The 16,003-nt window shown below is 33.1% G+C and overlaps 2 protein-coding genes across 4 annotated transcripts in view; one reads left to right on the forward strand and one right to left on the reverse strand.

Moving 5' to 3' along the window:
- LOC143894209 (potassium channel subfamily T member 1-like) overlaps window positions 1–16,003 on the reverse strand; it is a gene marked incomplete at its 3' end in the record, with an annotated part of 136,206 nt that overhangs the window by 64,999 nt on the left and 55,204 nt on the right. The window lies entirely within an intron of this gene.
- LOC143894208 (uncharacterized) lies at window positions 11,099–14,886 on the forward strand. 3 transcript variants are annotated; one of them, XM_077400349.1, is made up of 4 exons: window positions 11,099–11,688; window positions 11,767–11,835; window positions 11,937–12,032; window positions 12,189–14,886. In XM_077400349.1, the coding sequence occupies exon 4, from the start codon at window positions 13,392–13,394 to the stop codon at window positions 14,607–14,609; it is 1,218 nt and encodes a 405-aa protein (XP_077256475.1). In that variant the 5' UTR covers window positions 11,099–11,688; window positions 11,767–11,835; window positions 11,937–12,032; window positions 12,189–13,391; the 3' UTR covers window positions 14,610–14,886. The 3 variants fall into 3 exon arrangements, with proteins under 3 accessions (XP_077256475.1, XP_077256474.1, XP_077256476.1); XM_077400350.1 differs by having other exon boundaries at window positions 11,157–11,688; window positions 12,189–13,550; XM_077400348.1 differs by having other exon boundaries at window positions 11,100–11,688; window positions 11,767–12,032.

The raw sequence follows: 16,003 nt of genomic DNA on the forward strand, positions 1-16,003 counted from the left end.
AAATTGGCTTTTTCTCGTACAAATTTATACACATAGATCGGTAGCTAACAATAAGTCGCGTGCATTAACTACATGATTGCTTGTTCTCTCCACGACGCGGCGGCGACTTGGCAAATCGACTTCGCGGTGTCTCTTCTCGCGCCATGTGGCAAGAATTCCGGAACGTGGGTAGCCGAGAGTTCGACGAGGGAAAAAGAGACGAGCCGAGGTGGTCTCGCAGTAATTGAGCGGAGGGATTTAGACGTCACGCGTCACTCGCACGCTTAGGACTGAAAGAAGAAACTTCCAACCCCACGATTACGTCAAAAGATTGTTCAATCGGTTATAAACCCGTCGGGACTCTCGTTCCTCATGCATTCCATCAACTATATGAGCGCGGAAAAAAACGAAGAAAAGCCCACGTATCTCGCGCAAATTGGATTCTAATAAGTGGTGTTTTCAAATTAACACGTTTATTGCTCAAAAGATCATATTTATATTTTGAGAAACAGAAAATTAATTTTATATTTTTATCTTTATGTTATATATACATATATAACTTAAAATCAGATTAGCAATTGCTTTTAATTTAAAATATGCGGTAAAATTATGAATGCTTCGATAAAATTACTCACTCACGAGGGATAACCAGGCATAAACCAGAAAATTCTGATTTCGATGAAACTTTACACATGTAGGGGAGGAATAAATAGACGAATTTAGAGATTTTTATTTGCAGCTTAAAAACGAATCTAAAGAGTGAAACCACCCCTGATATGTAGAGTGGCTTCTTGCTTTTTTAAATATATATTTCGAAAAGTATTCAATATATCAAAAAATATTTTACACAAAAGTTTTATGGTAAGAGTATTTATATTTAACCATATTAATAATATTCAAAAAAAATAATTTAAAAAAGAAAAATTTGGTAATTAAACATTTTAGGGGAGGCACCCCCGATGACCTTGACCTTGACATATGTTGTCAAGGTCACCCTCCTGAGTGACCTTCAGAAGGTTTTAGCCGTCGCTCATTTTTTATTAAAAAGTTATAAACAAAAAAGTTTCGAAAATATAGCAGTTATTTTGAGTACTAAGAGGATAAACGACTAATATTACGTTTTTCTTTAAAACAGAGAATACTTTAATTCGCGAGAAAATTGTTGTTTTACCAAAACACAACATTTAAAGCAGTAAATTGTAAGTTTTTTTGTTAAAGCAGAAAATACTTTATTTTGCGAAAAAGTCGCTGCTTTACTAAAACACAAAAAAACAACCTACATATAGGTTAGTTGACGCGCTTTAAAAGTATTTAAGTGTTTAAAGCGTGTCAACTAACCTATATATGCACCTATATATGCTATATTTTCCAAACTTTTTTTGTTAATAATTTTTTAACGAATAGCGAGCGACGGCTAAAACCTTCTGAAGGTCACTCGGGGTCATGACCTTGACAACATATATCAAGGTCATTGAAATCGGTGAGGTCGCCAAATTTTTTTGTTAATAATTTTTTAATAAAAAACGAGCGACGGCCAAAACTTTCTGAAAGTCACTCAGGAGCGTGACCTTGACAACATATGTCAAGGTCAAGGTCATCGGAGGTGCTTCCCCTAAAATGTATAATTACCAAAAATTCTTTCTAATAGATGACCCTTATAACCGTTTTTTGGCTGCAACTAAAAATTTCTAAATTCCTCTATTTACCCTCTCCCCTCCTACATGTATGTAAAGTTTTATCAAAATCAGGATTTTCGGGTTTGCGAGGTTCCCTTATTTGTCAGTAGTGTAATTATCTATCGGCGAAGTTCAAAAGAACGCGAAAGTACTTTTATGTTGCGTCGATTGTCTTCAGTGGTTGTAGTGGTTTAAGTATTATCTGATCAAACAGGTCCGAGTGTATGATCCGCCAAAACCTATTTCCCGTAGGTGCTATGATTCGATTCGGTGCCGCTATGCGAGTTACCGCTACTTCTCTCTCCGATGACTTTTTTCTACGCTGCCGCGTCACGTCTTTCTTCTTTTCTCTTATCTCGAGCATCGCCGTGAAGTCCTATAACCCTCTGGAGATTTTTCCGGGAAAGACAGAGGGAGGACAGGCGAAGGGAAAGCGAAATATAACTGGAGAACTGGAAGAGCACCGAGGAGTACAAAAGTTTTCGATTATACTTTCGCGCGAGCTCAGGATGGCTTTCGTGCACAATGAGGAAACTGTATAATGAGCACTGTGAATGTCCACTTTCATTCTTCATTCTTTCTTGTTTTCTTTACAACACATAAGGCAGTACACATACGTCATATTCGAGAAATTGCAGAGAATTTCATCGTCAAGTTCTCGCGCTATTCTTTCATATCTCAGAGCTAAATTCACTCATTATAATCCCTTTTGTTACAAGCCGTTACGTGTTCCAGTTTTGAACGAAGGATTTTGTATAGAAATGTTTTAAACCAAAAATATATAAATACGGTAATACAATATGATCATAACTAGACGAATTTTATGTATTTCCGAGAAAATATTCAACATTGTAAACATTTTTTCGGAAATACATAAAATCAAGTTATTATAATAAAACAATATGTTAACAACAAAAGTAAATTTTAACAATTAAAGTAATTTAAATCGACCTGACTGGCAATATATATAACGTCTTTCCGATATGAACATCGAAAAACTGTGAGCCAACTTGGTTTGTCGGATTCACACAGCACTTTTTTTAGATCAATATCGAGACATCATTAATTTTGATCATGGTTTTGGTCAGTTGATGTAGTAGTAAATTTTATTAAATTCATTAAAATATAAATTAATAAGTCATAAATAAAATGTTATTTTTTCATAATGTGTATGTGCAATAATGTCATTGAGTAAAGAAAAATAAAATATAACATAAACAATATATATTCTCATCGTAATAATACAAATACATAATTTTAAAGAGAGACAACACACACACACACACACACACACACACACACACACACACACACACACACACACACACACACACACACACACACACACACACACGCACGCACGCACGCACGCACGCACGCACGCACGCACACACACACACACACACACACACACACACACACACACACACACACACACACAAATCAAGAAAAAGATAAAATAGATAAATTAAACTTAAAAAGTGATGATAAAGAATTTAACGGTAAATTATTCAATTTTGTCACATTTGTTGCAACACATTAAATTTTTATATTTTTTAACATAATATAATGTTTTTAAGAACAAGCAACTTATTACTTGAATGTGTACAGAATTTAAAAAAAAATCAAATCATGTTCACTATATTGCACGGAATTGCTATAACACTCGCTACATTTGCCAGAAAGGCAAATGTATTTGCTTTTAAAAAGATTTTTACAAGGCTTTTGTATCAGTTTCTTTCTATATATATAAAAATTGTATCCTTTTCTAATCCACATGCTGTTTTTTATTTACTTTACTTCAAAAATCATTTTGAGTCTTGTGATCAAAAAATGATGAGGGGACACGTCCGCATTCCTGCAATTTCGTTTGTTCGAGCGATGAGAGCGAGGGTGAAAGAGTATAGAGATAAAATTTCACTGTGCTCACCAAAGCGCCAAAGGCGCTTTGCGCCGACGGTGTTCTAACAAGTTTTCGAAGAAAACGATGTTTTCCCGCGAGGTCGCTCACTTTAAGACATCATAAAGCAGAAAATAGTTCACGTCAGACCGTCGTGATATATTGTGCGATAATATTATAATAAGTAAATATTAAATGCAAAATCTTGTCAAAGTAAATTTATACTAATATTTTGCTTCGCATAACACGTGTATACTGCATGTAACTTTTTGTAGATAATGTTGTGTAAATTTTCTTTCCCTCAGCTTATATATGTGATACTGTGTAATATATTAATTGTGATAAGTGGTGTAATATGTATTAACTTTAAATTATAAAAATAATATATTATATAACTAACATAAAAAATAATATTCACAAATTTTTTATATAATAGTTTCAATGCGTATTTTAAGATAATCGCTAAATAAGATTACTAAATATAGAAATCCTTTGCTCGATTTTTTTTTATAATACATAATCTATTTCTGTAAAATTTATCAAGACATCTATAAATATTCAAATATTGAAATGTTTACCTAGTCAGTAGATTTAATTAGGTATTTATTAATTAATTCATTTTCAGACTTGGTAGACCTTTGAAAAGTTTGTTGTATAAATGTTATGGACGGAAAGTGCTTCAAGTGAGAAAATTTTCTGCTTCTGATGTCCAATGCTGTTCTATCTCAACTAACAAAGTACATATTTATAAAGCTCGAGAACAAAAACATTTTTTCAGTCAATTAAAGTTTAATTTTTGAGAATAAATTATTGTGTTATTGTATCATAAATTTTTATCACAAATGGGATATAAAACATCAATATTATTTGGATTTCATATTTCATATAATTGACTTAAAATAAACGTAGGTATTTGTCTAGCATAAGTTAACCGAAAATATTCGATAATCTACTTTTTACCTAGCTGCATGATTTAATTTTTGAACACGGTAATAAATGTAAAATATATCAGAAATGTATTTCATAAGTAAATATAATATTTTATAAACGTATAAAAACATTTTTCATTGGGCCTATACTAAAATAAATAATAATACGCGTAAGTATATATTATATAATTATAAATAAACAAAAATAAATGTTAAAATTAAAATGAAATATATAATTTAAAAATACGTTTACCTTAATTAAAATAATATAATTAAATATATTTCAGAAAGACGAATCCCGGATACAAGTAGAGAAACATAAGGAACTTAAGAATAAAACACAATGGAACATAAGAATAGACATATATATTTTAAATATTTGCAAGATAATTTGGAGTTGATAAAAGCTTCTTCCTTACCTCTTAACGAAGCTGGCACTTGATTTCTGTCACACAAGATGACACAGTACGGCCTGATACGGCCACAATTTTTAAGTCCTTTTGGGACGAATTGACCAAATGCGATTGCATCAATAACCTTTACAAATCAACAAATTCACACATTGCACATTGCACATATAAAACCTGTTCGTTTTTGTTACACTTTTGAACTAGTGCAAGCAAGTGCAAGTGCAATAGGTTAGAATGAAACAAATATACTTTTCTCTCGTTCTAACTTATTGGTGGAGAGATGGCGACGAAATGTTGCAAGTTATTTTGTTCAGCAAACCTCCCCTCTACACGGAACATTTTTCGTGATCATCTTTTGCTTCTCGACACTATCTAGTCATGTCTCCTTATACTACTTCATGCTTGATACACATGTTCTCCGGGGCGAAGCCCGGCGGGGCATGCTAGTAAATAATATAAGTTAACTACATTGAGCCAAGAAACGTATGCAATCTAAAAGTTGAGGAGATTAATATGTTCTATAAATTAGATTTATAAATCGCTTTATAAACCATATACGCAAACTGCGTAGATTTATGCGTTTCACTTATGTTATATTCATATTTCTAAGAGAATTTATTTATATGTCTTATATTAGTAGAAATAAATACATTTGTTCACTTTGACTATTTTTAATCAAAGAGAAAACTTTGCGGAATAAATTCTTTTGCGCTTGCAAAGTGCGAAGCAAATCCTATTATAATCTTTCGAGGATAATTTCAAGAGCTCGTTACTGATATTAACAAAAACGAACGTATTAAATTCAATTTTAATAAAATCACTCGCTTTGATATTAGAACTTTAAGGTAGAAATAGTCATCAAAGCCGAAGTAGTTGTCTGTTCTTAAATTACGCCGTTTTTGTAACAGATTGAATTTGCGCAACATTTTAATAAAAATTTATCTCGCGGCACGCATTTATTTAATTTATATACGCAAACTTGCGTTTGGAAGGTAATAGAAGACAATGGGCACAACAATAATTGTAACATGTCTCAATTTGTTCTGTTGTCATGACTGCAATAGGCTAATTCATATTGTAATATTTTAACTTTTAACAAGATAACATTAAAAACATTGACACAATTTGTGCTAAATGAGTGTGTGTGTGTGTGTGTGTATTTGTATGTGTTTCTTAGATACTTTATTAATTTTTTACATTTTTCTTAAATGGTTTTTTGAATGTAAGATTAATTATTTCTATTAATTATCTATATATATATATATATATATATATATATATATATATATATAATAAATAAATATTAAATAAATAAATAATAAATAATTAAATTTGTTAATGTTATTGACACCTTTTAGATCACAAAATAAAAAAAATATTAATTATTATTATTGTGTATTAAAATTAATAGGTTTAAATTATTAATTTTTTCATACAAAAGCTAGAAGGCAAAGTTCAATAGTATAGTCTCTTGAAATACATATACGATAGCTAGAAAGCAAAGATCATTGATCTTTTGAATCTATTAAAAGATCCTATCACGCATATTGCGTATTATAAAGATAATATAATTTGCAAAACATAGACAGCGATAATCAAAATTGAAAATATTTTTTAATATAAAATATTGTATATCGCAAATCTTATATTCACTAATAATTTCTGTACTTTTCATGCAAAAGCTAAAAGGCAAAGCTGAATGGTTTCTTGAAAACTTAGAAAATTCCACATATACTCTATGTTAAATTCAATGTAAAATTATATACGACAGCTAAAAAAATTCAATTGTTTTTCGAATCTAAAAGACACACATGGGCGTATGTATAAATATTAACCTATAATAAAATCGTTATTTATTCTATTTCAAACTTATTAAATTTGATAAAATTAATTCAAATTTTAATTATTGTTAAATGTTTCTCGCACATACAACTGTTCGGAAATACATATACTAAACTGACTACTTGTTATAAAGGATGCAATCAGATATTCCACTTATGCTCTCCACGAATTTCATTAAAAAAAAATTATTTTACGGTTCTCGCGTTGACGGTAGTGACATTTGCGGCTCTCTGTTCTCTGTGCTTATTATCTGCAAGTGGTTCATTATAGTGAAGTGCACCGGTAATTGATACGGAATGGCGGACGACATAATAATCGACACGCAGCTGATTTATGTAATTTGCCGTTGTTCAAAGGTACATAAGCTGAAACCTTCAAGCGTAATAGATTATACTTCGTATCTATCATAATCTATTACAGATTTTAAAAGAAAAATATTAATGGAGTGATCGAGAGGTTCATCATGTTTATAGTCTCCATCTTGTCCAATTATATGAAATAAACAGATATAATTTTCTATGTCATAATTTTGAGTTCCATGATTTGTTAAAACTATGTATTTTACAATGTTTTATTGTTATAGTGATAACATTTATTAAAACTGATCAATTGTACATTTGTTCCGCAAAGATTCACTAACAACTTTTATTCATTAATATAGATTTATATTTATGTTTATATTTAAACCGGAAAGAATTTAGCAATGTAACTTTGCAATTTGTTCTAAACTGCACATTTGTTTATTAATATCATTATTTTCCAATACGTAATACACAAAAATAATATCAAAGCCAAACATTATGTACAAATGTTATGTACCTACATTTTTTAATACAATGAATAAAGCATAAAATTATTTATAAACTATTTACAGTAATTAAGCCATAAATTTAAAGCATGATATTCAAATATGATCAAATTTTAATGTAATTGATTCTAAATAATTATGTTGCTGAATCAATAAATAATTACAAGTTATACGCATTAAGCAAAATCTGATTTAAGTAAATACTTGCACCGTAGAACATATAACCGACCTAAAGCATAACTTTCTTAAAGGCCAAGAGTGTTTGCATAACAAATTACAATAAAGTGGTTGGAAATAAATTTTAAAAAAGTAATTTTTTAAATTTATCTTAAAATAATGCTATTTATCCGCCTTTTCTTTTAAATACAGGTTTTATAAGATAATTAATAAAAGAAAATTTAAAATCGACAAAAGTTAGATTATTATTTGTCATTTTCTTTTCATAATTTTCCATTTTAAATTACCAATTTAAGCTTACTTTTAATGTATATATTGTTCTTTCATTTTCAATTGTTTAAAAACAGTAATTTTTTTATTTTCAATAAAAATAATTTTTAATCAAATATCTAACAATAATCTAACAATAAAAATAAAACGATACTTTAATTTTGATAGAAAATTAAATATTTTTATGCTTTTTAATATATCTATTATTTGTGTGTAATTTTTAATACAAATAAGTTATTTTATTCGTATAATTGCTATTTGAATTCGTTAAATAATCTTGAATTATAATACACATTCATTTTAATCGAATATAATTTATGTTCCAAACTCTTCGATTGATTAGCATTTCATACGAGAGAAAATGAGACAGTTCTGGGGCACTGTGCTCTAGTATCGGGTTAAGATCGCGTTCGAGGGAGACCCTTGTGTGTTCGCGACGTGTAAATGTGGCAGGAATTAATTGCCAGCTCGTCGCCCGAGAAGTGCTAGCCGTCGCTTTTACGATCAATTTACCGTCCGGGTTCGGCAGTACCCGGCTCGACAGCGACTGCCACTCGCCCGTGTTTCATTAACAGGACAAGAAGCGGGGTCCTGACGGGGCACGTCGGATTTCCTGCGAGATGACGGTGGCAATGACTGTTTGCGGGAACAAGGCATTTCGATTACCACAAACGGCCCTCTGGTCTCGGTACGAGGACCTACTGTCAGCTTTACGTCAGCACAAATTCGTATGCTCGCAGGTGAGTCCCAGGCAGCATTTTGACGTCCGCCCGACGTTAAGATAAACACACTTAACGTTGGTATCCAACGTTTTCGCTACGTCGTTTCAACCCTCTTTTGCACTAATTTGGGGAATCAAATTTAGGTTGTACCAACGTTGGAATCCGACTTATATAAGTTAAATTGAGGTTACATTTTTTCCACCAGTTTTAACGTTGGTATGTAAACTTTGATTTTGTACACTCTGCTAGACCTGAGGTTATTTTTTCACAACGTACATTTTAGGTGTAGTTTTCGTGCTTCCATTCAAACCATATGACGGCATTGGTGTAATAAATGTATCATAATACATACTTATCAATTTGGTACAAATAAAATGGCTTTATAGGAAAAATATAGTTTGCGCAGTCTTTGATACTATTGTAATTTTGCCATAAATACACGAACCCAGCACTGAAATTGTATAACAAAACCCACTTTATTGATAAATGTGGAAATGATAGGTCAAAATTAGACGAATCCTTTCTAAAATATTCCAATTTACTAAATATTCTAATAAATAACTAAAATTTTCCAAAGTGTAGATTTTAATTTTTTTTCATCAAAATTATTTTTAAGATAAATATGTTGTCAAAACTTTAACAACAGATATTATATAAATGCTTTAAATTGTTAATAAAGTGCGTTAAAAAATTTAAATCTAAATATACTGGAAAATGGCGGATTATTTGCCTTCCTCTTTGAGGAATGAAAATGGCGAAGTCAGCGTTCCACACTATATCAAACTTTACGTAGTAAAAGGTGCGATAAATTCTACTAAAATTTGTCTTTTCGTATAAAATAATTAACTTTTTCCGACTTTTCCAAACTAAGTAGTATACCACTGTAGGCAAAATTGTACCTATATTGACTAAAAGTCTTAACAAGGTCGCCAAACTGACTTAACATGTCGATAAAGTATTAATTAGTTGAAAATTCTATACTAGATTTGTGAATGAGTCGTATATCTTAACCAAATCCGACCTATGCAATACCATCTATATGGTGATCTAGAGCATGGTTATGGCAGCCGTGCAGCCGAGCGAACGCGCTCTCGAGCTGTGAACCGCGCGGCGCGCGCGCGTTATTTCCCGACGACGCGACGATAACCGCGTGAGATGAGATGGACCGGTTCGGCCGTGGATCGTCAACATTCGTCGCATAGTCCTCGTAGCTCACGCACGACGCCGCGAATTGCCGTCGACGATGCCCGCTTGACGCAGCAGTAATCTGCTCTACATTTTTTTAGGCAGAATTTGTTACCATTTCTCGCGATTTCTTAACGTCAGTCAGAAATGACCACAGGCGACGTTTCACAACGTTAGCGTTTTACAACGTTTGATAACAAAACGTTGGTTTACGTTGGGAATTACGTATTGAAGTCGCTCGAAAAGTGTAGTGCAGAGTATAACGTCAGGCGAACGTTAAATATCTTAACGTCGGGTAATAGGACTTAAACTGTTTCGAATTTGACGTTGGGAAAGTGATAAAAAAAGCACGTCGTAATTTTAACGTTTAGACAACGTCCAAAAAACGTTAGTAATTATAAGTTACATTTTATAACTTTCTTGAACCGCTTACAACGTTGTGATTAGTAGAAAAGTAGTCCTTAGTCGGAAAGTTAACCGAAAAATGCTGCTTGGGGTACTACACAGTTGGAAAAATTTGTGTACTTTTGTGAAACAATCTGCTGGTTAAAGTTTCTGTGTTAAATAATCAACGTATTCATGTGTAAATATAACACATGTCTACTATGTTAACTAATCTTATAAAATGTAAAATTATTAAAATGATTTAAAAAATATGTTAAAGTAACACAATTTGTATTTGTATTTGTAACACGTATTTATTAAATATGTTAAAATTTGCAAATATAACACATGTCTACTATGTTAACTAATCTTATAAAATGTAAAATTATTAAAATGATTTAAAAAATATGTTAAAGTAACACAATTTGTATTTGTATTTGTAACACGTATTGTATTTGTATTTGTAACACGTATTTATTAAATATGTTAAAATTTGCAGGAAAAGAGTGTTGATTTTACTCTATAAGAGTTGTCTTTTATTTGAGGTGTTACATTTGTATAATGTAAAAAAAACACTTCTTATGTGTTAACTAACTGGTTACCCGGGCTTCGCCCCGGAGAACATATGTAGTAAAACACGCTCTCTCTCTCTCTCTCTCTCTCTCTCTCTCTCTCTCTCTCTCTTTCTCTCTCCCTCTCTCTTTTTGTGAGTATTACAGCGTGTTTATTCTCTTGTTTGTGCTTTAAGCTGTCCTATTTTCTGCCGTAAGCCGCCTTCGGGCCGTTTTGTTGCAGGTTTTAGCACGTTTTTTGTTGCTTATCACGCACAATTTTTATCTCTTGGGTGATTGCTGTTAGAGCTTTAGATTATAAGAGTAGCGCAAAAGTCCAAAACCTTTGATCCTTGCGAATGCCGACAACCGCGTATTCCTATTGGTCGACCGCCATGTCGGTATCGTCTATCTCTTTCTACACCATGCTCTTTCTCACTCTTTCTCGACATGGCAAAAACACACGAGGACAACATAACCTGTTTGATGTGGTGATTGTGGTCTGATTCCGATTGTGTGTGACGAAAAGAATGCGAAAAAATTATTTTGTACAAAATGCCGCAGTGTTGTGCAGACGGTTGCTTTTTGCAGCAAGCTACAGGAAAAATGTTACATTGGTTACCAACTGATTCAGTTCGGAGAGCTGAATGGGTTCGCAGAATCGGACGAAAAATTTATTCTCTATGATTAGAGGAAAGAATCCAGTTCCAACTCCGAAGGAATTCAAAAGTGCACTTAGAATGATATCTGCAGCACAATATTTTAAACCAAATAAAAATGGTAATTATGAGGCAGAAGATACTGATTTCCTTTTTAAGTACTTGAAGACACGACAAAGTTCGTCGACAAAAATAGGTATGTACATTTAGAAACTGATGTTAATACTATTTTGCTTACTACAAATAGACACTGAACATTCTTTAATGTTTTCAGATCTACCTGATTTTACCTACGGAAGCAGTTTGTGCGACGAAAACGTTAGCCCTAATCAATTTATTGAAAGTAAGATTTTCTGCAACTAGACATGACATAAATGCCCATAATTATTGTGTTTATTGTCATATATTTTGTATAACTTGTTCAATATTATTATCCCACTTTAGACAATGTAAGTCCTGAGAACAGCTCTTCACGAAATACAACGGATGTCTCTACATCTATTTATATGGATCTGAAATTGATTGGTTCAGTTTTATCTGGTATATAAATAAAATCTTTATTTCGAAATTTCAGATATCTCAATATCTTCGACTGTTACGAAGTAATATAAATTTTTTTTTACTGCAGTATGTAGGTTTTATTGATGCTTTATAATTGTACATTTTTCATAATGAAAACAAATACTTGATTTGCAGAAGAAGAAGGTCAATCTTTATATAAACTTAGTGGAGCAGTTGTACGAACGGTTATAAATAGGCATCGCATACGATGCGAAACGTGCAAATCGGCTTTATTGAAATCTACTTCGTGTGATATTTCTCGTGCACAGGTTCTCACTAATCTAAGCAATTACTCTCGACCAGACACTTTTGACAAAAATTCAGGGCTAATATTTAGTAGCAAATTGGTTTATTGTTTTTTACAAAATGCAGAGTTCATATTTCGAAAACGTGAAGTAGAAATTCTATCAGGTGTAGTTACATTCTCTGAAATGTTAGAAACGTTGCTGCCGCTTTGTATTACATACAAATTTCCACCGTGCCATTCTGTTGGAAAGCATATCCTAAAAGCATATCTTTTTTCACGCATTCATTTCATCGTGCGTAAATTTAACAATACAATAGTTTGTAATAAATCTTCGAAGTGTGGAAGCAAGAGCGTTGGCATGAGAAATGCTGTAAACAAGTAATTACACTTGTGATAACATATAATGTAATAAACATTAAATATAAGTACAAATATATATATATATATATAAACATACCAAAGACACAACATAAGTACAAAGATACAATATAATTTATATGTGATTCAAAATAAAATTATAAAATTTCAAGACTTTTTTTATTTCATTATCCTGAATATCATACAGAGTGCATTAAAAATATAATAATTACTGCGTTTCAATATTTACTGCAAATAGATATGTACATACCACAAAACAAATTTATAATACATTTACATATGTTACGTATACTATAAATGTTCCATATTGGCAGTGAGCGGAAAACGGTTTACATGTCTCGTTCAAATTTTTCGCGCCCTTTTAGTACCAACATGTCCGACTTTTGCGCTACTCTTATAATCTAGAGCTCTAATTGCTGTTTGTCAAGGGCATTTTCGTGGAGAAATTTCGCCCGTTATAACCTCACTTTTGGCTGTTCTAGTTGCGTCTATTATTAAAGGTTTCTCCATCTTGACGCTTTCTCCTGAGCACGTGCTATCTGGGTGGGCTGGCTGCCATACGTGACTCAGTGCTTGCGATCCGTGTGTAGCGACCTTTATCTACTGCTGCGAGTGCGCTTACCGTTACCGATTCTTTGTGTCTATGTGATTTCTTAGCGCGGGTTTTCTATTTGTATTGCTTTCCATTTGTATTGCTTGATTGATTAACAGTGATGCAACGTGTGTGCACTAAGTGCAAAAGGACAGTCGCAACTACCTTGGTTGAATGTAAGTGCATGAGAGTGTTTCACCCGGGTTGCATTAAGCCATATTCTATTACTAAGTACGCTGAAGATTGCTGCAGATCGTTGTCTGCTTCTTCTGATTTACCACTTACACCTGAGGTGGATAATACCGTGCGATCACTTAATTTTGACATTATGACTACTCCTGCAAGCGCCGGTGCTCAGTCACAGTCTCAGTTGCAGTCTCAGTGTGACAATACTACAAATAGCCTTCTGCTTTGTTTAACTGAACAGCTGAGCGAGTCGAATGCAAAATTGACTGAGCAATTGATGGAGTCGAATGCGAGATTTTCTGCGTTTGTCGAGGAGCAGCGGCGTACGAATAACGAATTGAATGATAAACTTGATAAATTGAACTGTATTGCGGGCAGTGTCGAGCGGAACAGTCAGCGGACTGTTGAGTTAGAGCAGCGGTGTAATGCTCTCGCGGATGAGATTCGTGATATGAAAAGTGATTGTGCTGGTTCTCATTCTGATGTGTATGTTCAGAGTGCGAATGAGTTGATTGTATGGGGTGTGCCTGCCGCAATGTCTATCACCCCTTCGGAATGTGTTCGCAACGTGTTCGCGACATTGGAGATCCCTGAGTTGTCGTGCCACGTTCTTGATGTTAGGGCTATCACTCGTAAGCCTCTGCCGGTGGCGGCTAGTGACCGACCTTTACCAATTTCTGCTACAAACTCTTACATTGTCACATTGGCTTCAGGTGCGGTTCGTGACCTTGTAATGTCCAAAAAACGGGCTCGGCGTACGCTCACGCAGAAGAATGTTTGTGGCAACGGCTCGGATCGGAATGTGCTTGTTAACGAGATGCTCCCTAAGGACGCTTACGAATTGTTGCAACAGACAAAGCGTGTCGCTAAGGACAAGTCCTATGCGTATGCCTGGGTGAGGAGGGGTCGTGTCCATACGTCAGACTTTCTGATGGCATGCCGGTTATTCAGTTTAACTCTATTGCTGATCTTGATAAGTTCGTTTGACATGCCCGTTCCGATCACTCTTCATTGTCCTCAGTTGCGCATCGCGGCTCAGTTTCTGAGTCTACCAAGTTTCTTATCCGTATTGCTCAATTTAACGCTAATTTCTTTTGTGGACATATCGACTTGCTTGCACATGGAATTGGATAATATCAGTTTTTTGGTATAGAGCTTCTAGCGCTTTCTTACCTTGTTATTAGTTTGTAGATTGTGATGCGCCTTAGTTCTTAGTTCCATATACACTGTTCAGTTCGCTTAGTATTACTTGCTTCCTATCATATTCTATTTTTATTATACTTATTAAGTTGCGTTAGTTCTTAATTTTATAGTATATATTATTGAAATTGGTTATATTTTATTGCGTCATACTCAACATCCTACCAATTGTTTGTATACTGGATCATTGGTTGCTCGCTTAACGAGAGAGAGCATGCACATGCTTTGTAATTACAGTACTGTACTTCTATCAAACTCACATAAACTTCTGTCTTTAATATTTTGCTCTTATCTACATCATGTGTATCTTTGCATTATGCTTTGTAATTACAGTACTGTACTTCTATTTTGTAACATCTTGTACTGCTATATTGTGCTTGCCTTTATAATTATTGATTGTATTCTTATCTTTGCCCTTTAGCCATTGCATGGGCATAATAAAATTCTCTCTCTCTCTCTCTCTCTCTCTCTCTCTCTCTCTCTCTGCGATGATAGAATTAATTTTTTCGAATAAGGAAATAAAGGAACAAGTAAATGAGTAACTTATAATAACGAACTATGCATGGCTAAAGGTGAAATTTATAATATGAATAAAAAAAGAGAAATAAATATAAAGAATTTAACATCAATAATTTTGTAATATTAGAAGACAGGGTAGAACATTTATGTGATCGGATAAAAATAGTAGGAAATGTGAGTTTGCGAAAGAAACAAGTGAAAATAACGGACCATGCATGGCTTAAAGTAGGATTTAATATAAATAAAAAAAAAGAGATAAATATAAAGAATTTAATTGTACCTCATGTAAAAGATTTAATTTAAAGAAAAACGTAGGTTAAGACCTCATGTAAAGGACTTAATTTCAGGAAAAACCGAGTTATGTAAATAACCGAAAAGGCTAATAAAGCTCAATCAATCAATTAATCAATCAATCAATCAATCAATCCCTCTCCCTCTCCCTCCCCCTCTCCTTCTCCCTCCCCCTCTCCTCTTCTCTTTCTTTCTCTTTCTTTCTCTCTCTCTCTCTCTCTCTCTCTCTCTCTCTCTCTCTCTCTCTCTCTCTCTGGAAAATTTCGTAACCAATTTCTAAAAAGATACCGGTTCCCAAAAAAATCGGTAACGAAAAACTATACAGTTTATAGCACTCCCCGGGAAATTCTACACCTGTTTTATATACAATTTTTTAAAATTCGATCAATTATTTCCCGAAAAATTTGTCAAATTTCTGATACCAGTTTCCAAAAAAATTGGTAACAAAAAATTATATACTTTATAGCACTTCCCGGGAAATTCAACCCTTACTTTATGTACAATTCTTTGACATTCAGTCATTTGGAACAGGTTTCC

Source organism: Temnothorax americanus, unplaced genomic scaffold (assembly GCF_048541705.1).
Source record: "Temnothorax americanus isolate GAGA-0224 unplaced genomic scaffold, ASM4854170v1 Scaffold131, whole genome shotgun sequence".
NCBI lineage: Eukaryota > Metazoa > Arthropoda > Insecta > Hymenoptera > Formicidae > Temnothorax > Temnothorax americanus.

Bases quoted from the DNA above. Each gene is read 5' to 3' on its own strand.
- LOC143894208 (XM_077400349.1), top strand. From the start codon at position 13,392: ATGCAACGTGTGTGCACTAAGTGCAAAAGGACAGTCGCAACTACCTTG.